At 40.6% G+C, this 23,442-nt stretch overlaps 1 protein-coding gene across 1 annotated transcript in view; it reads right to left on the reverse strand.

Annotated features, from left to right (window-relative positions):
* ZNF462 (zinc finger protein 462) overlaps positions 1-23,442 on the reverse strand; it is a 184,117-nt gene that overhangs the window by 31,112 nt on the left and 129,563 nt on the right. The window contains exons 8-9 of the mRNA XM_006864693.1: positions 6,591-6,858; positions 3,843-3,979 (exon numbers count right to left, since the gene is read on the reverse strand). Coding sequence (XP_006864755.1) covers positions 3,843-3,979; positions 6,591-6,858 — 405 coding nt within the window. The remainder of the gene's footprint in view (positions 1-3,842; positions 3,980-6,590; positions 6,859-23,442) is intronic.

Raw genomic sequence — 23,442 nt, forward strand, 5'->3', positions numbered from 1 at the left:
TTTAATTAACCTAGGCCTCAGAAAGATTTCTTGCTGTAGGCCCTAGAGACCAAAGATGTTTATTCATCCACAGAGCAAGGAGAGCTCAGGTGCAGAAAGAGCCACATCTTGTTACTTTGAGATCAGTCCCAACCCTAAATTGCAAAGCAGACACTCAACCTTATCTCATAACTTGTCAAGAATGGTTTCCCACTGAGCTGCCATTTTGAGTTGAGATGGACATTAAAGCCAGGTCAGGACACAGATGGCAGACACAACTGTCTTGAAGCTTCCTGCCATCTGTGGTTCTGAGGTCCTTGTCGTTGACTTCAAGCCCCTCTAGTTATGTTATCCCCTGGACTCAGCTGCCACAGCCACAGAAACACTCAAAACTCAGACAAACCTGTGTTTGGATCTCAGTGGGGTCACTTAGTAGATGTTTGGCCTCACACAAGTTGCTCAGGCTTCTGAACCTATTATTTTTCCTTCCCAGTTATCACTGGGGATAACAGTATCAACAACATAGGTAGCATTAGAATTCCATAAAATGGCACATTGAAAAGCACTTACTACGGTGCTTGCTACCTAGTAAGCAATTAATACTACTGTTGTGTATTGATGTTGTCGGTTCTGAGTCATAGAGATCCTGTATAAGGTTTCCAAGGAGTAGTTGGTGGGTTTGAACCACTGAACTCATGGTTAACAGTCCAGTGCTTATTCTACAGCACCACACCAAGACTCCAGTAATACTGTTGTTGCTATTATTATAATTACCAGTCTTCAAATGCTTGTGTTCATACTAGATTATGTGCTTTCTGACACTAATGAGGGACAGCCAATACACAATTGAATTGCCTCTTTTAATAAAAATGATCTCCTTAAGTAAACAGAAGAGACTGTAAGGAAATCAGCAGGAGGCAATGTGGTGGGGTATATAATCATAGGACTGGGGCTGACTCATAACCTGACCGCTCACAGATTAGATGGCTGGGTCAGTGCCCTCAGCTTTCACTGCCCTATGGAATTGACGATAGTGCAGCCAGAGTGCTCCTGAGAGGCCAAGATGGCCAAACTTCGTCTCTCATACTTCGGACACATGGTCAGGAGGGAGCAGTTACTGGAGAAGGATATTATGTTTGGTAAGGTGGAGGGTCAGAGAAAGAGAGGAAGACCCCCAGTGAGATGGACTGGCCAAGTGGCAGCATCAATGGACTCAAGCGTGGCAACAATTGTGAGGTTGGCCCAGGACTGAGCAGTGTTTTGTTCTGTTGTGCACAAGGTCACTATGAATTGGTACCGACCCAATGCCATCTAACAACAACACCCATGCTGGGGCCAACACCTACTGCTTCCTATAATGTCCTCTTCAGAAGAACCCACTGGAGAAGTTCCTCTCCGGTGCCAAAATCTTGGGTTTCTGAAATGTTCCTGAACAGCATTTCAGAAAAAAAAAAAAAAATCTAAGAAACATTCTAAATCTGAATTTCTTTTCTTTCATGGCAGCAAGAATCTCAGGAGCAACTTTGCAGCACCCTTGCTAACAAATGTACGCGCCTTAAGACATATACTGAGTATTCAAACACCTAGATTTTCATTAGCATTTTCATTGTAGTAGTGTAGGTTCCACTTTACGTTGTATTTTTATTTGCTCTAGTTTCTTCACGTTTTTAATTTTATGGTTCTGCACAATACCTTTGCGAAATGAGGTAGACCACAAATAAATACATTAAGTCAAAGAAATGTAGTCTTTCTCAGCCTCGAGTTTCACATATGTAAACAGGCATACCAATAATAGTTATTATCCCCCACCATGTTGCTGGAAGGGGAAGTGCATTTGGTGTGAGAAACACTCTGTCAGCTCTATTGGACTGTTCACAGCAATAGTGTGGAATCTTTCTCTGACTCTCCCCCTACTTGCATTCTCAGCCTAGGGAAAAAAAGTCATGAAGTTCATCAGTCATCAAAGCTGTGGTACCACCAGGCAACAGTATGGGAAAAGAGGGGGAAGCAGACACAGAACGTGAGATCTCACCATTTCTGTCTACTCAGCAGCAACACTGTTGATGGCCTCCACCCAAACTGTGATGGGGCACAGAGCCACTGTAACACATGGGCTGGGGGACCGGAAGCCAGGTGATTGAGGCAGAACACCAAGCGGAACCACTCGGGCCAAGAATTCCTGCCTAAATGTCCCTGCGCTGCTTCTCCCAGCTTGCAAGGGGTGGTCCTAGCCAGCACCAATCTCACGTCTCCTTAGTGTAGTGGGAGGGAGAAATCTGAGAGTGAGAAATGTTGGGCTTTGTGTGGAATTCATGCTTTTGCAGAAGATATGGGTGACTATGACACAAAATACGCTGAATGCAAACAGTGGCTAGAAACAAATGATGGATACTTTGCAAATTCACACACACAACCAGGCCCACGATCTAGTATTTTAGAGTGAATGGTGTCTCAGCTGAAGGGTAGACAACACTCATTGTTTTAGAAAGACATTGTGGTAAGTACAGAACCATTTCCAAGGTTAGAAGGAAAGGAAGGAAGAGAGTAAGAAAGAACAAGAAAAGTAGGAATGAAAGAGGAATGAGGAAGACCAGTAGATGGAAAAGCAAGCTAGAATGGCTGGGCATTACAAAAACTTTTTTCTAGCTACTGCAGTTTGAATTTTTTCAGGACAATGCAGGTTACATATAAATATATTTTTCCTTCCAATGCAGAGGAAGCTTGTTGTTTAGTATACTGCTTTAATCGGCCAAGTGTAAACTCAACTAAAAGAAAAAGTGAAATGGACTTAAAAGAACTATCCCTGGTTTTCAGGAGGAACCAACATTTGTGGGACACCCACTACGCACTAGACCCACTGTTAGACATGCTACTGTTATCTTATTATTATACTCATTCCCTTTATAGATGAAAACCAAGTTAAAATGAATAGGTCTTCAACTCAACATTTAAATCCAAAGTCCATGGGTTGTCTAATCTATATCATACTACTTTTACAAATTACTAACTTCTTATAGTGAATTTGATGTTTCATGTCATTGACTGCATCACCCTCAGTGTAACATCACTCATCCCATGTTCCATGTGTTTCCTGTTCCCCTTCCTCCTTCTTACCTAGCCCATCTGAACTTTTCCTTGGGTCGATGCTGTTCTTTTGATCTCAAGTAGCTGATTACTGTTCTGAGGTGTTCATACCTCCCTAGTGGTACTGTGCCCCTTAAAGATGAGTCTATTGTTTGGCTGAGGATTGAGCTATAATGGTGGGGTTCAGTTCCAGACCTGAAGGGTGACTATGGGTCATAGTCTGGAGGAAACCCTATCTGACCAGCAAGTCTGATTTGTTGTTGTTGTTAATGATTTTGAATTTTGCTGCACACTTTTCTCCCACTCTATCCAGGACCTTCTAATGGAACACTTTCAGAGCAGTTATACTGTTTTTACTTTTAAGAATTCTCTATCTGCATCCATTTCAAGGGAAAATGCATCCTCATTTTGATCACCTTCAAAACAATTCCTTACACTCTGTCCATCTTCCCATTCTACGATGTGCTTTCACTGACCCATTGCTCACTCACTCCTTCTCACAAGACTGAGAAGGCAGAAAACTCAGTATCAGAACCCCTCTAACTGGCAATTCCTACAGAAGTGCTCACTGCCACTGCATTCAAATTCACCTCTCGCCTCCCTCCTGGTGGAGGACATGGTCTTTCCATCCCATCGACTGTCTATCACTGTGATTTCTTGCCAGGAGGTCACGTAAGGGAAGAGGGACCCGGGCAGGGTGCTACTGCCACCTTTAGTGAGCATTGCAATCAAAAGCCAAAAACTTTAACAAGGAAAGAGAATGGAGTTATGAAGGTTACCTCGGTGCAGCACGATGTGGTCAATCATGTTGCGCTTGTATTTGGTGTGATAGAGGCAGAGAGGACAGCGAAGATCTTTGGGGCCCTCCTCAGGAACCGCCGAATGCCCAGCTTCCACGTGCATAGTAAAAGCAGATCTGGCAGGTGGAGAGAGGTAATCATTGTTATGAAGGGATTTCACTCACCCCATACCCTGGCCAGCTCCCCCCACCCCCTGCCTCCTCAGAGCTTCTGGGTGTGACACTCCTACTTGGAACATCTGGAAACATAGTTGCTAGTCATGTTAGCTGACTAGCAGTTCCCGGGTTATTCATTCAATTACTGACCCCAGCATGCAGTGGTAGCTTCTTCTAATGAATGTTGCCACTAAAGGCTTAGTTTGAAAAGAAATGGGCTCTCATTTTCCCATATTCTTGAAACTTACGAATTTCCTGTTAAAAGAGTGAAAACAAAACCCCTAAACAAACAAAAACTCCATAGCCATAGAACCAATTACAATTCATAGTGACTCAATAGTGACAGAGTAGAGCTACCCCATAGATTTCCAAGGCTGCAGAGGAGTCTTGGTGTGGTGCTCTGGATTAATGCACTAGACTGCAAATCGGTATAAGGTCAGTGGTTCAAGTTCACCACCCACTCCTTGGAAATCCTAGACAGGGTTGCTATGGGTTGGAACCGACACGTAGCAACAAGAATAACAACAGATCTTAATAGAAGCGGACGGTCACAACTTTTTCCAGAAGAGTGGCTGGTGGGCTCAAACCACCAAACTTTCAGTTAGCAGCTGACTGACTGTCTAACCAATATACCACCAGGGTTCCTAAGAGGAAATATTTCTCATCACTCTTAATGGCCAGGAACTATTTAAAAGTGAGGTTGATTTACCAACTGCTTACATGATTCTTCACAAGTAAGACAAAGGGAAGGGACAAATTGCTTAGGAAGGCATGATGGTTGATGATCAGGAAAACGAAACTCGGAGCTGCTACACCAACTTGGGAGAGTGGAATGGCATTATTGCTTCCCTCTCCATCCTTTCCAAAACCCGAAAATTTATAATACAAAGTTTTAATGGCTCATAAAAATGGATGAAACCGAGAGTTAATGGATAAGGACCCCTTCTTATTAACTGAAGTGCTTCTCTTGGGAGAACCATGTCCATCTGTCAGTGGACCCACATTATCTGGGTCCTTTAGCCTTTGCTCAATTCTAAGGTCACATACATATTTGTCTGAAAAATAACTGAACAAAACTCATAATCAGAGATAAAGCACATTTTCCACCAAATCCCTGGCAACTAAGATGCTGGTGGAAAAAATGATTTTGTTCTTCCAATTCATCTTTTCCTTTGGAAGTGAAGTCTACTTTCAAAGGCTTCTCTGTGAGCATTGCTCAGTTCTTGATTGCAATAAAAACAGATAATAACAGCTTTATAGCTATGTTTTGTTAAGGGCCAATGAGTTGGTTCTGATTCATAGCTATCTTGTATAGGGTTTCCAAGGAGTGGCTGGTGGATTTGAATTGTCAACCTTACAGCCAGAGGTCCACGTTTATCCTGCATCGCCACACCAGGACTCCATAGTACATAATACTATAATAATGGTTTTCTCTCTCTAATATTGTATACTAGTGCTTGCTTTGTGCCAGGTACTATTCTATGCATTTTAGGGAGTTTGATTCACTTAGTCTTCACAAGAGACTTGCAGGGTTGTTACTGTTTAGTGCAATAGAGTCGGTTCCAACTCACAGCGACCCTGTATAGGGTTTACGGGGAGTGGCTGGTGAGCTAGAACCACCAACCTTATGATTAAAATCTACCTTGTAGTCCAGCACAATAGCCTACAGAGCCACACCAGGTTATATTTATTACCTTATTTTACAGATGAGGGAACAGAGGCACACAGAGGCTTAGTGACATACCCAGGGTCACACAGATAGTAAACACGTGGCAAAGATGGGATTCAAATTCAGGCAGGCAAGCTCCAGCCCCAGACTCTGTTCTGAACCCACTAAGCTAACCAGTATCTCACAAAAGAGGATTAAACCCCCTTTAGATTAAATAATAGGTAGACTTTCATGCTTTACGCTCAACAATTCTATAATATATAGAAATATGGATGATTTTGGATTCTCTTTTCCTAGACTTTGAACCATCTTTATGATTGCTCAATCTCCCCAGTGCCAGGATCTTGATTCTCTGGGGATCTTGAAACACTATGATCTTAAAACAAACAAACGAACAAAAAACCCAGCTTTTGTTGTTTTTTAACAAGGTAGTAGGGGAAGTTACACTATTTCTAAGACTCATCTACCACACTGCTTCCAAGAACACATTTTTTTTTTCTTTCCCAAAGAGAGAATTAATGGATGTAGTTCTCCCAGGCTCATTGCTGCATGCATTAGACTTGCCAAATCCTTCCTCTCACTCTCACATTGCTTGGGCACCCAGTTGCTCTGACTTTTAAACTCATTGTTCTGATATAGTTTTTCATCCCTTCCTCTGCCCCAAAGCAATCTAATGAAACTAGCTCCTTTTGGTGAAGATTAGACCTGACACCCATTTCCACAAGCAGGGGATTCCCCTGAGTTCCAGGTAGAAGAGGAGATAGGCAGGGAGGCAGCCATATTGGATGTTTATGTTATTGAATATTTTTATTGTGGCAAAACACATACAGGATTAAAATTTACTGTTTTCACCATTTAGTCATATTTCAACCATGTAACTATCTGTGCTTCACGTCCACTTACTTAAAGCCTGTGTAAAAGGAGCAATCTTTGCACTTGAAGAGTTTCTTCCCGCCATGCTTGTCCCGGTAATGGCGCCTGATGCTCTGGATATAGCCAGAGGAGAATTCACAGAATTCGCAGTGAAGAACGGCTTCGGTTTTCTGCTCGGTGCCAGCAGTGGCCCCAGAGAGGGGCACGGGGCTCACACGGCTGTTGTTCCTTGCCAGGGCAGCTGACTGGTAGTGATTCAACTGCTGCTGAACATCTGGGGGCTCCGAGTATGACGAGTCTGCAGAAAGATGGGGGCAATGACACCGGGTGCAGAAAACACAGTAGAGGTCTGATGTCAGAAGACCTCTGACAGTAGTTTTGAGTCTGTTTTTTAAAGCGATAACTAAGGTTCCTTCTTTCATCTTAGTCTACGTTCTACCACACAGAGCTGGGGAAATGCAGGTAGAGAGGAAGTGTCACTTCTTTGAATGTGACTTTGAGGGCTGATAGCATTCAAAAATAAAAATCTGAGGTTAAAGGTTTCAAAGTGAAGGAAGAGAGAGAGTAAACTTTCTTAAAGGAAATTGCAGCATGGCATCAGGTTGCCACAGAATACCGTTTCTGTTCGATGAGATAAATAACCCTACATAATATGCACACGAGTCTACATGGGAAAGGGCAGGAGATGATGCAATAGCTCCTCTTTTGCAGCCCAGAATTATTTAAGGCAAAGAAATGAAAAAAAAAAAAAAAAGAGGGGGTGAGGGTGGGGAGCGGGTCTTTACCAGAAACGCTGAAGCACATAGCACTCACAAACATAAAAAATGGTTTATGCATTCACTGTCAAGTGATTTAAAATTTGAAATATGAAAAAATCCAATAGCGTTCCCTGGAATGGGTGTTTAAAGCTTAGTCAGCATTAAGATGGAGATTTATTCAGAAATCCCATTAAAATGAAATTCCAAACAAGTTTGCCTCAAAGGTATTTTCAAGTTTGCGATTCTCAGTAAAACATCGGAAATGACAGGCACAAATCTTAACCCTGAGAAGCTTCCATGGCATGTGGTGGAGAAATCTAATCAAGATGGGAGGAGGGGAAATCTCCATTTCTTCCTTAAATAAAAAAAAAAAAAAAAAGGAAGTAAAAAGAATCTTTTCCCAGCACACCACTCTGAAGGTTGGGGTAGGAATCCATCAACATTGCTCTTGTACAACCTACAGCTGCCTATGAATGGCACAAATGAAGCCCATGAAAACCACGCAGATGAATTTCAGTGTAACTTTCCTAGAACAGAAAACAAAGGGCTCTTAAGCCTTTCAAAGAGCAGGGGGTCAGGGGATAGAAACTGTACAAGCCTCCTCCTGATTTGATGGACACTTAATTTTCCAAAGCATGATTCCCTGAGGCAGGACATGGAGGAATTCTGTAACACCCACATTTGATGAAATGAGTACCATCCATCGCAGCAGCCTCTTCAAAAAGAAAAACAAAAGCGGAGTGACCTCCCTTACTTACTGTGGGGACATCTCTTCTCTTCAAAATACCTTGCCATCTTTTTCTTCCCCTTCTCAATTCATATTCCTCAAGATTGAGGAGGAGAACAAAAATAAAAGGCCCTTTGGAAATTGTAAACAACTTTGCCACACACAAAAAAAAACAAAGGGAAACTTGAATAATATCTCCAAACCTCTAAGGGTTCATTACCAGGTGTAAATGGAAGACAAAGGAAAAACGGAATGACATGACTGAACTCATCTTACCCGGTTCTTTTGTCTCCTCTTTCTATATTCTTCTACCCTAGAGGATGAACCTACTCAGGATCACAATGCCTCAATTGTCAACTTCTCATTCTTTCTTTCAATAGCAAGTTTGTTTATCATTTCATGGCTTGCTCAAGATGCTTTCTAGTTAAGCCCTCATGACTAGTTTCTGCTTAAAATACATGTACTCATGAAGTGCAAAACACAATTTCCCACTCTTCTTCACAAGGTCCTGAGCACAGGTGAAGCCTGCCCTATGGTTGCTCTGAAAAGTCTCTGGCCTCTCCAATGTGTGTTGGTCCTCATTTGTACTCTGAGCTCCACAGGGCAGAAATTCTATAACAAGGCCAGAGCCCTGTCCTGCTACCCATGACCTGTTCAGAACCCACAAGTCCACCCAAATAAATGTCCCAAGGATCCATCTCAATAACTGCCTGACGCGCCCTCCATGACGCAACACACACAGTCTCCCAGGAACAGTCAGTATGGTTGCTGGTAATCATCACAGACACCAGACAACTGACAGATTCAATCTCTTTATAGCTAAGCCAGAAAGAAAGAAATGGCTCCCATTGAAATGATAAGCTAGGTGAATTCATTTCCCCCATGCCCTCCTAACACCACTAAACCCAACACATGCGTAAGATCTTTTCAGCAGATTCCTATAAGAGAACGGAGTTTCCTTGTACTTAACACATCTTTCTTGTCTCTAGGGTCTATTGCATATTGTTTCAGCCATCTCATAAAAGAAATACTAAATTTTCACTCAGTATTTATATATGATATGAAACTTGAATAAAGAAGTTTAAAAATTTTAAGAAGTCATGGGGAAAAACATTCCAAGAAAGGGAAGATCATTACCTTCTTGAATGGCAAAGGTAAATAGCTGTGGGGATTCATATCATGAATTCTTTTTCTGGTTAAAATTAGATGGTCAGGTTTACTTACAAAACAAAGCAAATTCCGCCACTTGTGATGTAATTTGTATATATGCCCAAGATACAACTTTTTGCGTCACTTTAGAGCGTTTAGAGCTGTGCTTTCCTCTCTGGAGCTCAGATGTGTCCGTGCCCACCATCCCCCCTGACCCTGCACCTGGAGTTTGTGAATAATATACGATTTTAGCACTCTGGGCACTGAAGTGACAAAGATGTGAGCGTGTGTATTTCCACCAATCTTTAAAAAACCCACTTGCCAAGCTACATTAAAACTCAAGTTTGTTCATGAAGTACAGCAAGAAGAGGGTCATTTGTGCCCACGTTAGAACGTCAAACAGATTGTTAGGAGTGAAGGGCATGGCACATAAGTTAAAGATCATCATCAAGACTGTTCTCTTTCATTCTGCGCTTAAGGAAAATAAAAACACACCGTGCTTAGAAAGCCAGACTTCCAGGCATGGTGGGGAATGGTGGATGCTACAGTGACTAGGTAGGTCCACTTTCAAAGATAGGAAAGAGGTGAATATAACCACATATTTCTAACACAAGGGTTTAATCCTTTGTTTACTTATTTATGTGACTTTATTTACATGCCAAATTTTAGAAGTTAAATTAGAATTATAAATAAAGTACATTTAGCTGTCCATTCAGTAAATTGTTTGCAATATGAGAAGAATTACATCTTGCAGAACCAGGATCAAAGTGGAGTTTTCACACGGATGGTCAGTGAATAGAAGTGTGACTTTGGAATTGACTATATTAGCTCAATTCAACCTTACAATGACTGTATCAAATACAGATTCTCATCTCAATTTTACTGATGGGGTAGTTGTTGTTGTCAGGTGCCATTGAGTCAGTAAAACCCATAGCGACCTTATATACAGCAGAACTTAACACTGACTGATCCTGGGCCAACCTCACTATTGTTGCCACACTTGAGTCCATCAATGCTGCCACTTGGCCAATCCATCTCGTTGGGGTTCTAGCTAAGTCAAAATTTGAACAAAGATATGTCTGGCTATAAATTCTGAGTCATGTCTGGTAAGCATCAGTATCCCATGATGGCCTCAGGACACAAGTCCAAGGAATGAGAAGGAACAGCAGTGCTCCATCAACAAAAAACACACAACAGAGAGGAGAGAGGGAAGGTGGCATGAAGACTGAAAAGGTTAGGATAGAAATAACATTGAGAGGTGGGCGCTTTGCGTTGGCTCTTGAACAGTTCAGGATTTCAACCCAGGGGAAAAGGCAGAGTTACAGATAGGACCTCCTACTCTCTTACTCATTCATACTCCCACAGAAATGGGAAACCTCTTGCTAATTATAGCTTCCCAGAAAACCAGCCAAGTCCAGGTGAATATTAGTTGATGGTTTCTGTTTTTTTTTTCCCAGAAATTAGCCAGTGCAGAAACAAGCAGAGGAAATTTGACTTCAAGAAGGCAAGTGGCAAAAATGGAAACTCTGGAAGAATAATGAGCTTGACGAAAGGAAGCTTTTTGAAACCTTGAACCATTCTGATTCTGCAAACATTGTGTAAGCACCCTCTTAGTGCCAAGCCATGTACAAGTTTTAAGAACTCAAAGTCAAAGAAGACACAAGGGACACTTTGCTAGAACTCAGATCTATTACTGCACAAGAGAGTAGAGCAAATACAAACCTTCTCACATCTAGCAAACTTACTCCACTGATTTAAGGCAGTGGAGTCTCACGGAGGATGCAGAGGATGCGGACTGCACTGGGTGACACAGTCAGAGAGGTAGTGTACCAAAATCCCTACAAGGCAAAAGCTCTATGCAAAATTTATGATCCATACGCTTGGGACAGAGCTGTCATTATTATCCAATTACAAAGACTTTGAATCACGTGCGTTTGTATGCATGCTATAAAAATGTGCAGCTGTTGTTGTTGCCAGGGTTTTCTTAGTCACTGATTTTTATCAAGTATTCTGGTTGTGGTAATTAATATTTGTGAATCTATCTATGTCAACTTTTGGGGGGAATGAAGTAGTAGTAATTAAAGGAAAAGGCGAAGATTGTAAAGTGGTTTCTGCTCAGTTACCAACAATGTAATTGACTGTGGAAAGCTTTAAAGAAACAATTTGTTGTTAGCATTCATATAAGATTCATCACCTATTATTCTAGCATTAAGAATGGTAAAAACATTACTAGGGTGCAAGGGGTGGAGAGGGCACCATGAGATACTGCACTGGAGGGAGCACTGACCCTGGTGACGCCACTGATAGAAGGAATACAGGAGGCAACTAGAACAAATGAACAGTAACAGCAAAGTTTAACTATGAGAAAATTAAGGTAGACACAAGGAAGAGTGAGAATCAATTGGGCAGTAAATTGTGGGAGCCGAAGAGGACAGACCCCTTTACACACTCTGAGTGATACAAAGAAGCTGTGTAAGAGGATCAATTCTCAATGTGCTGCAGCTCCACATAGAGCGTGTGAGTAAAGGTGAAAAGGTATAAGTACCTTGGGGCCAGCGACCACATTTAATTATATTTGAGCTAGACTTCTGTGTAGACTTGGGAATAGGCTCATTGGTCGATGAGCATCAACTACCAGGAGAAAACAAAAAGATAAAGAATTTTAGGCAAGACATTTCAGAGATGCCAGCGAGCAAGTGATTAACTGACATCCATTCATTCAGCAAATATTTATTGACCATCTAAATAAGTAAAGGGGAGACATTGTTCTGGGACACTAAGACCTGATCCCTGCCCTCCAAGTCACTATCTCACAGAGACATAAAAATAATTGATTGGGATACAATGCAAAGAAAGATATAAAGAAGGAAAAGAAGAGTCAATACAGGCAGCTAGGAAGAGCTAAGGAGAGAAGGGAAAATCATCTATACTTGGTGAGAGATGGGATATGGGAAAGAGGGAGATGGAAGGGGAGTATCAATAGGACCCTGAGTATCCATTAAGAAATGAGACTTGTTGTGATGTGCCGTGGAGTCGGTTCCAGCTCATAACGACCCTGTACAGGGTTTCTGAGGCTGTAAATCTTTACAGGAGCAGAAAGCCTCATCTTTCTCCTGTGGAACAGCTGGTAGTTTTGAACTGCTGACCTGAAGGTTTGCAGCCCGATTCATAACCACTACACTACCAGAGCTCCTTAGAAATGAGACTGGTTAGTATTAAACAAAATGCCCTACAGGCTCAGTTGCTAACTGAAAGGTCATAGGTTTGAATCCCCCAGCATCTCCGTGGGAGAGAAAAATAATCTGTAATCTGCTCCCATAAAGATTACACAACATGAAACCCTATAGAAGAGTTCTACCTTGTCCTATCTTTATGAGTCGGACCAACTGATGGCACACAATTACCAATAACAGCAACAACAGTATTAGTGTGTCAATTAATTAAATCAACACTAGACATGAAAGATACCTGAATGTTCCAATTCACACCTCCACCTCAATGCATACATTTTAGCAATATTTCAATAGAAATTAAACTCTACTCATAAAATAAAAATAAAAGTGACTTAATGCCTATGTTGTTATTGTTAAGTGCCTTTGTGAGTCAGTTCCCATTCATTGCGACCCTGTACAGCGTTTCCTAGAAGCGGCTGCTAAGTTTGAACTGCCAACCTTGTGTTTCAAACCGACCTTGAGGTTGAGTGCTTATGTTATGCATTACACCAGGAAAAAACAAATAAAGACCGGGAAGATTCTAAACATAAAAATATGAACATCAGAGGATAAAATGGATTACAACATAAGGGAAAATCTTAAATCTTCAAGTCCTCTTCACTTTCAGCAAGCAAGGTTGTATTATCTGCATATCGCAGGTTGTTAATGAGTCTTCCTCCAATCCTGACGCCATATTTTTCTTCACAGAACCCAGCTTCTCATATTATTTGTTCAGCATACACGTTGAATAAGTATGGTGAAAGAACACAACCTTGATGCACACCTTTCCCAATTTTAAAACGTTCAGTGTTCCCATGAGGTAGTTTCCCAATTTACAACATATTCAAGTTACAATGAATTGCACTTGTGGTGGTGGAGGTTTTGTGCCACTGGTTGGTTGCAATTCACAGCAACCCTGTACAGGGTTTCCGAGGCTGTAAATCTCTATGGGAACACAAAGACTCATCTTTCTCCCATGGAACGGCTGGCAGTTTTGAACTGCTGCACTTGAGGTTAACAACTTGATTAGTAACAACTACGCTACCAGAGCTCCATTGTCGTTTCGTGGGTTCCATTTTATTATTAGTAACATGTAGTCCATACACTGTTGCATTTACTCATTATTCTCACACGAACCCTTAATGACAAATAAAGATACTGATAATAAAAGGCAATAATGATGAACCAACCTGTGGTATGTATGGGATACCATACATACATTGGGGATAACCAGCATATGATAGTGATCCAGATTTAGTGACAAATAGAGAATTCTGCTGCTGTGGAGCACCCGTTAAGCTTTGAGATCATCTGGACCTTCATCTAAAGTTGAAAACAACACTGGAGTTTTTCATGAAGACTCTTCAAACCCAACATGTTGAAAACTGACATCATTCTCCTACTTCTTTTGCATTCCGGATGTTAATGAATGGCCTACTACTCTGTTCAAGCTCAAACTGTAACTCTTTATTGAAATGGTCAGACCTCTCACCTTGATCTGCAGTACATTTAACCAGGCACTAAATTCTGTATACATATCACATGATCTACCACTTCTAATCGTCTCCCATATTCACTCATTTTCTTCTTCAGTCCCCTGCCTTCCCTCTCTAATTTTAATTCAGGTCTTCATATCCCATGTGGACAACTCTAATAGCCTCTTACCCAGTCTTCCTTTCACTAAAAGTTATCTTCTAGTTCAGTCAACCTATAAGCATAAGTCAAAAAAGTATTACTACTAGGGTTCCAATTCATACATGCACAGGTTTATTTCAAACAAAAATGTGTTTAAACATGTCTTTGCGATCAGTGGTTGGCTGTAGACAAGTTCTCTCAGTTATATACTTTTCTTAGACTCCTTCAGTTGGTCTTCAAAACCAATCAACACAGGGATCTGCTGGGCCAGTGAAATTCAGGACAAAGAGGTCAGTTCAGAAGGTTATGGTGACAGCTTTTCTTTTCTTTTTTTTAATTCCAAAGAGGTAATTATGATGGTTTCTGAGGAGCCGCTGGTGGGTGACTTGATGGCACTTAAACAACAAGTACAACAAATTATGACGGGGGAGCAAGATAGCTCTGGAGGATATGCATTGGACTGAGAACCAAAAGGCCAGTGGTTTGAGTCCACCAGTTGCTCCTTGGGAGAAAGATGAGGGTTTCTGCTTCCACAAAGACTTACAGCCCCAAAAACCCTAAACAGGATCACTATGTATCAGAACCAACTTGATGACATTTAACAACAACAAATACATATTTCTCTCAAAGGACACAGAAAGATCCCAGCGGCTTATTATGAAGACTTTAGAAAATCGAAAACTGGGTTGGTGAGTAAAAGGTCAAGAAAGTTGCACCAAGGAATTTTTTCCCTTCGTTCTCTAAGGGTAGTAAAGGCTGCCATAGAATTGCATTGAGAAACTTTACTGCATCCATTCTATAGTCCTGACCTTGCCCCCTCAGGGTCTTTTTGTATCTCAAACTCATATTATACTTAAAAGGAACATGATTTGATTTGCAGGGGGATGCAAAAACTGCTCTTTTGACATGGTATAAATCCAAGAACCTATATCAGTAGTTCGAATCTATCAGTCACTCCATTTTCTGCCTCCCTAAGATTTATAGCTTCAGAAATCCTACATAGGGTTGCCATGATCAACATCAGACTGAAGAGCACAGAATTCTTCAGGGAAGGGTTAGAGAGATGGGCCCAGGTGGAAGATATGGTCAGAAACAACAGCTTCACATTTCATTATTTTTATTTAATAAAGTCTTCTATTATTTGGTAGCAATATTTTTGAACCTACCTCATATATATCATATGAATATAATATATCACTTATTTATGATTATGTCCTATTGCTCAAGGATAAACACTTATTTCTTAGCTTAGTACATCAAGCCCTTTGCCAACTGCTTTCAACAAGTTTCTAATTTCACTTTCAACCAGTTCCCAGTTCTATGAATATTCCTCATATTTCAGGGCAATCAAATATTCATTCTTCCTACAGTTTTTCTCTGGGAAATCCTATGCAACCTTTAAAACTAAGCTGAAATGTCACCTTCCCTGTTAAGATTTTGTTCCAGTCTCTGCTCTCCTCTGTGCTTTCTCCACACAGAAGCATTGTGATTCTTGCTCCAATGCCATTATGTATCATATGACACTTACAAGTTCTCTAAAGCAACCTCCATTAAAAAAACTTGCAAGATCAATTCTTCTGACTTTCAAGCCTATTGACTAAAGGACACCCATGTTCGGACTGGTAGGCCATCCTATAGTAGGCTCATGCTTGTTTTGGTTCAAGCAGTTCAGTCAATGCTAGTAAAATCGGTTTTATATGTTCCCAAACTACTTTGTATCAGTTGTAATTTGTTACTGTGATTAAGCAATAATTAGTATGATATAAAATGATGAAATACAAGTGTAAATTTTTTTTCTTGGAAAGTTATGTTAAATGCTTCCAAAAGACTTGATAAAGTCAAGTTACTAAGATAAATGTACTTTTGAATTATGTCTCGATGAGGCCAACTATGAAGTATTAAGGAGGCCATCTAGAAGGGCCCTGCTCTAAAACTGTTGTTGCTGGTGTTGTTAAGTGCCATCGAGTAGTTTCTGACTCATAGTGACTTTGTATAGGGTTTCCAAGGAGCAGTGGGTGGGATTGAACCACTGACCTTGTGGTCCAATGCTGATACTGCAGTGCTACACCAGGACTCCAAGACTGTTTTAGAGATCTCAGTTCTCATTCCATTTAAGAGACTAAAACTGGAGATAGCATACAATGTAATCCATAAGAATGGTTTAGGAAACAAAGAAAATGGGGAACTCCAATCAAGGCCTCAAGTGCAAATTCAGTCTGGGCTATACATTACTATACTAGTGAATAAAATAAAATGCTTACAGCGTTTAAAAAGGGATTTTCTACTTATACTTATGGGTGTAGTAGCTCAAAATGTCAACTGAGAGGGAAGGAGCTTCCCATCAAGGAACAAACCTATCCCCCTCTGTACACAGGGTTGATAGGGATGGGCAAATTAGACATAGGCTACCTAAAATGGGGAGGGCTATAAAGACATGAAAGGAGCTCTGGTAGCATAGTGGTTATGAATTGGGCTGCTAAGCTCATGGTTAACAATTCAAAACTACCAGCTGTTGCGCGGGAGAAAGATGAGGCTTTCTGCTCCAGTAAAGATTTACAGCCTCGGAAACCCTGTACAGGGTCGCTATGAGTCAGAACTGACTCCAAGACATACAGCAACAACAACATAATGGCATGAAATGGGTGGTTTACAAGTTTTCAAGAGAGAGTTTAGTTCAGTGTGTGCGGGGGAAGGTAGGATCCTCGCTGAATAGTTTTCGTCTTGTCTAGACATTTCCAGTAAAAGGAGATGGAAATAAGATTCTTATGATTCAACAGTAATTGTTATATGACTAATTGTGACTGTCACAACTGTAAAGGTAGAAGTTTTATAACATAAAGGGGGGAATAGTTAATCCGACATTCCAGGAACAGAGGACCCTAGGACCATCAAGGGAGATGAGCATGAGCAGAATGTGGGACCCTATCCAGAGAAGCAGCAACACCAGAAATGGAGGCAGAGATGATGACATGGAGAGATAAAACAGCTGAGGACTCTAGATTCATGGAAAGAGAAAAGCTGTATGCTGGCGGCTAGGAGGCAGGCTTGCAGAATGTGCCCTTTGGTTGTTCAGATGTTTATATATTCCTGAGTGTTTTTGTATACATCAAAAGAACAAACAACAACAAACAAACAAACAAACCAGAGGGAATAGAAGCAAATACTGTTGAATGATGATGCATGGAGGGGACTATAATCATTGCAATGAAATGAAATATGATAGGATGATTGCAAAACTGATGTTCTCCCATGTAAACTATCACTCAATTCACAATAGAAGCTTTTTTATTGAATTTTTTTTAAAGGGGGATTTCCTGCATTAAAAAACTTTCAAATATGATTGACAAATGACAAGTCAATTACATCAAATAAGAGTTTCTACTCAAAGTTCGTCCTTTATTTTTATTTTAATTCAGAAAATATTTATTGGGAGCCTTCTAAGTGCCAGGTACTTTTAAGCTCATAGGAGGTATCAGTGAAAAAAAACAACAGCCAGGATCCCTGAACTTGTGAATCTTACATTCTAGGGAGAAAAATCTTATCTTATGCGACTTTACAGCCACAGGAAGTCATATGAACTTGTCATAAAGACACTCAAGATGTCTTGGTATGGTGCTGTAGGATAAGCACTGGATTGCAAAGTCAGTTTGAACCGCAAGGTCAGAGGTTCAAACTCACCAGCCACTCCTTGAAAACCCTATACAGGGCACTATGAGTTGGAGCCAATTTGAAGACACTTTACAATAACAGCTCAAGAAAAAGTTTGCTGGATTGAATTTGATTTAAGGCCAAATTTCTTACCTCTGGATAAGTAAGCCAATAAGAATCATTATAAAGGTTCCATATACACAGTTTTATTCCAAACATTATCTCTGTGAACAGTATATGACTGAGGACAAGTTCTCTCAGTGATAATATACTTGTTTTAGTCTAGTTGTTAAGTGCCATCGAGTCAGTTCTGACCTATAAAGATCCTGTACAGGATTTCCGAGGAGTGGCTGGTGAGCTTGAACTGCCGACCTTGAGGTTCAAGCCAACATTGCAATCCAGTGCATTAACCAACAGTGTCACACTAGAACTCCTAGTTAAGGTGTTCTAAAAAAAAGACCCAAAGGTAGATGTTTTGGGGCAAAGGGAGGGGAGTGATTAACCTTGCAGTCTGGGAGCGGAGGTCCCTGGGACCATCAAAGGAGAAGAGCGAAGAGCTGAGAATGGAATCCTACCTAGAGAAGCAGTGATGCCAGGGTTGGAGGCAGAGACGATGACATGGGGAGATGGAGTGGCTGGAGACTTTGGACCCAGAGAGGGAGAAGGGCGGTATGCAGACAAGCAGGGGGCAGGCTTGTGGTATACCCTTTGGTTGATGGATGGTGCATGGAAGGGATTGTAACCATGACAAGGAAACGATATACAACGGGATCAGTGTGAAGCTGATGTCCTCCCATATAAACTATCAAACAATTCACAATAAAGCATTTAAAAAAAAGAAAAGAAAGAAAATTGAGTAGGTGAGAATAATATCATTTATAATTTGAAGACTCTAAAATTTGATTGCAGGTGTGTGTGGCAGACTTTTTGTTAATCTCTTGTCTTTCCACTCTTGGAAAGGGATATTGATGTTGCTTGTCTCTCATTATAAGTAAATGTTATCATTCTTTGACCCTCCAGAAAGTCAGCAAGTAAAATGCTCTGAACATTTCATAAAAAAAAAAAAAAAAAAAAAAAAGACTCAATGAAAATAGTGGCTTCCAAGGGAATCTGCTGGGCCAGTAAAATTCAGGGCAGAGAGGTCAGCTCAGAAGATTATGGTGACTGTTTTATTGGCATTTCAAAATGATAATTTTGAAAGATGTTTCTGAAGGACACCGGACAATCATGGGAGCTCTTTTGGAAGAAGGTTTAAGAAAACTGAAAACAGCATTGGAGAGAAAAAGGTCAGTAACAGTGCTTCAGGGTTGGTTTCCCCACCACCACCACCACCACCACATCATGACAATCTACCTGCTCATTCTTTCGGGGTGACAAAGAGAATTTTGTTGGGAAACTTTACCCCATCCACTATATATCCCTAGTCATGCCCCTTCGGACTTCTTTTTGTTCCTTTAGCTCAAAGAACATTTAAAAGGAGCAGGATTTGAATCATTCCATTGATGTCTAAACTGCCAATTGGATGTGGTATAATTTGAAGAACACAGAATTCTTCAAGGATGAAACAGAGAGAGAAAAATATTTCCATCAGAAGGTGGAGGATTTGTTGGGAAACAATAGCTTCACATTTTGATATTTTTTCTGTTTAGTAAAGATTTCTATGATTTATCACAATACTTTTCTGACATACCCTTGCATATATAATAAATATATATTTGGAATCCTGGCATGGCACTGGAAGTTTAATGCATTGGACTGCAAAGTTGGTTTGAACTGCAAGGTTGGTGGTTCAAGCTCACCAGCTACTCCTCGGAAAGCCTATACAGACAGAGTCGCTAAGGGTTGGAACCGACTTGACGGCACTTAATATATATTTAAACTAAACCTATATAGAGGCCTGGTGTGGCACTGTAGGATAAGCAGTGGACTGCTAATGGCAAGATTGGTGATTCAAACACACCAGCTGCTCCTCGAATACCCTATATAAGGTTACTATGATTCAGAACCGACTTAATAGCACTGAACAGAAAAAACAATCTCCATAAAGCAGCATATAACATAGAGACAATGAGATGATTCACACTCCAGAAGTCTCTTTATTTAAAATGATTTATTAAGTTCTATTTGAGTTCCTTTCTAACTGTATTGAACGCCCTTTTTCTTTCCCTTAAGATATCTGTTGATCAGTTGAAACTATTTACCAAGCAGAATTTGACATCCAGAAAAACAACAGCAGCTACAAATCACCCATGCAACTTTCCAAGTATTTCCTTTAAGGAGCCTCAGAAATGTTCTCTATCTATGGGCCAGTCTAAGAGAAAACTTAGAAACTAAGATTTAGAACACAAGCCATTTCAAAATTCTTCTGGATAGTGTCTAAGGGGTAACATAAATCTCTGGAGGCAGCCACATTGCTTTATTTCCTTCTTTTGATTATGCCTTGAAAATCCCCAGGCCAACGTCTCTGGAACCTCCTTGTCTTCTATCATCAGTGGAGTCTCTGGCCTGGATGCACAAGATTATGATACAATGGCCAGGGGGACAATGAGTGCTAGATGACTATATATAGGATTTCTGGGCTTGGTTGTCATGGAGGCAAATGGGAAAACAAACGCCTAATCCTGAAAATAAGGTTGAAGCCAAACATGAAGGAAACACACTCTGAAAATTTCCTGTCATTCTGATGAGTAAAAACAAACCTTGAAATATGATCAGGGAATAGATGAGAAGCAAAACAAAACAAATCAAAACAACAACAAAAAGCAGTCTTCAAAATGACAAAAACGCAACAGAAAATGGGCAATCTCCTCTTTTTGAGATTTAGAGTCGCTATGAGTCAGAAATGACTCATAGCAGTGAGTTTGGTTCTTTTGTTTGTCTTTAAAGTTTATGCAAGGCCTTCTTCTGTGTGAAGCTTAAGTGTTCTCACCTTCTGTTCTGGAAGAATCCAGAGAAGTCTGATCAAAGATAAAGAAGACTGCTGGACTATTTGGGGGCAAGCCCATTTGTCTCTATGTATTTTACTTCCAAAGAACGTACCATCCATTTTGTCACCCAAATCACAAAAGTCATTTCTCCCTTTCATCCTGCAAATTCAATGAGTCAAAAATCCCTGTTGGTTCAACCTCCCAAAATCTTTTATTCTGTGGTCTACTCATTTGGTCTTTTTAGTAGTTATTCTACTCTCCCTCTGGGCTCTCTCACCATCATCGATCATGCTGCATTGACATTTATTTATCATAAGATTTTTTATTCTCCAGACTTAATATAGGATCCGGTCCAAATACGTGTTCAAAATATATTTTACACAGATCCAAAAAATAGTTCAAACTGTAAAAGGGGTCTGAAAACCCACATTAAACTCGGATCACTGAGGTTAATAAAACCTTCATGGACCAGCTTTCACGAAAGCAAGTTGGGTCTTTTAACTACATGGACAATGGCTTCTGCCACACTGAAACTGTGAACACAATTCAGAATCCATGACCATCCCAAGAAGCCACAAGCATCATTTCTGGCTTTCACTATCAATCAGCTCTAAGTTAAAACTCTAATAAAACAGATGTTTTAGGACTTCTAGGGTACACCATGTATTATTCCATGTACAACTTGGTCTCCCTCCTTTTTTGTACCAATTTGTTGCTGTTGTGTGTGACTGACTTGGTTTTGACTCATAATGAACTGGATAGGGTTTCTGAGAATAGCTGGTGGGTTTGACTGTCCATGTTACAGCTACCAGTCTAGTGTTTATCTGACAATGCCACAACAGGGCTCATTTGTAGGCATAAATGCACAGGTGTAATAGTTACCGTGGATTTAAATGAACTATAGCTCTGCCTTAAATATATTCATTTAAATAAGTGGTTTGTTGTTGTTAAGTGCCATCAAGAGTCAGTTCTAACTCAGAGCAACCCTGTACAGGGGCAGCTGGTGAGCTCAAATTTCTCACCACTTGGTTAGCTGTCCAGAGCTTATCCTTGTTGTTATTGTTAAGTGCCATTGAGTTGGTACTGACTCATAGCAACCCTATACACAACAGAATGAAACACTGCCCGATCCCGGGCCAACCTCACTATTGTTGACATGCTTGAGTCCATTGATGCAGCCACTTGGCCAATCATTTCACTGGGGGGTCTTCCTTTTTTTCTCTGACCCTCCACCTTACCAACCATGATATCCTTCTCCAGTGACTGATCCCTCTGACAATATGTCCGAAGTATGAGAGACAAAATTTGGCCATCCAGATCTCCAAGGAGCACTCAGGCTGTATTTCTTCCAACACAGATCTGTTTGTTCTCTTGGCAGCCCGTGGCACTTTCAATATTTTCCTCCAACACCATAATTCAAAAGCACCAATTCTTCTATGGTCTTCCTTATTCATTGTCCAGCTTTCGCATGCATATGATGTTATTGAAAATACCATGGCTTGGGTCAGGTGCACCTTAGTCCTCAAGCTGACACCTTTGCTCTTCAACACTTTAAAAAAGTCTTATGAAGCAGATTTGCCTAATGCTATATGTTGTTTTATTTTTTGACTGCTGCTTCCGTGAGTGTTGATAGTTGATCCAAGAAGAATGAAGTCTTTGACAACTTCAATCTTTTCCCCATTGGTCCATTGGTGAAGACTTTTGTTTTGTTGAGATGCAATCCATACCAAAGGCTGTGCTCTTTGATCTTCATCAGTAAGTATTTGAAATCCTCTTCACTTTACCTGTTGTCAATTACCAAGAGTATGCCAATTGGGTGCTTTGCATTCAATAGGAAGGTACTCATGGAGTACTTTCAAGCATTTAGCACTAAAGTCTCACTGTTTGCAGGGTTTTACCATCAGGAATGAACTCTAATCCTGGTTTTGAAGCGTACAGACTATTCGTTCTTCACAAGGACGGGCTAGTTGGGAAAAGTAGACAATAGTTCCAAGACACTCAGCCAGCTGATGGCGAAACATGAACATAACCTGGGTCTCCTAAATGTCCTGGTTTAGAAAACATGTTCATTTTCTGCCAGAATCATTAGCAAACATTGCAAGTATTCTGTGCACCAAACAGTATTTGTAACTTGAAATGTGTGTTCTTAAAAACACACTTGAAACAGGCTAGAAATTTGGAAGGAAGCAAATGAATGTGTTGTGGAGGTTTTTCCTAAATTTCTTATTTTTTTTGAGGAATCTCTGGGTGACATCTGTCGTTGTTAATTGAGAAGGCCTTATAATACCAAATGTGACTGTTTTGAATTGTGTGATGAAAAAGTAACATTTCCTGCTGTTCATTTAGATTATGTAGAGCATATAGATGTTTTACCACACTGAAAACCCAAGGAATAATGTTGAGTACAAATGCATCTTTATACAAATGACTTGGCCTGACCCATAAGGAGCTTGCTAGCAACATCAGAAGGCATTTAGTGCTAACAGGCCACGAGCAAGGCCACAGGGCTTCCTCCTCAAGACCAGACATGAGGGAAGATGCCTACGGACTCCAATGTATAGCTTGCTATGAACACTGGTATGAGAGCCCAGTCAGGAAACAATTGTCAAGATTTTTGAAAAGATTAGATAAAGAAGAGGGAAGAAGATATCTGAGTATAAGCATACATACATAGATACATACAGAGCTTTAAGTGACAATATGGAAATCAGGTGTGGAAGGCAGTGACTGATCTAGAGCAGGAATGAGCAGCCACACTTCAAAGCACAGAGCTTTTCTAAAATTGTCTTCAAGTGGAAGACGGCATACGAGATGAACTGCTGTGCC

This window comes from Chrysochloris asiatica, unplaced genomic scaffold (genome assembly GCF_000296735.1).
Source record: "Chrysochloris asiatica unplaced genomic scaffold, ChrAsi1.0 scaffold00069, whole genome shotgun sequence".
In the NCBI taxonomy this organism is placed as follows: domain Eukaryota; kingdom Metazoa; phylum Chordata; class Mammalia; order Afrosoricida; family Chrysochloridae; genus Chrysochloris; species Chrysochloris asiatica.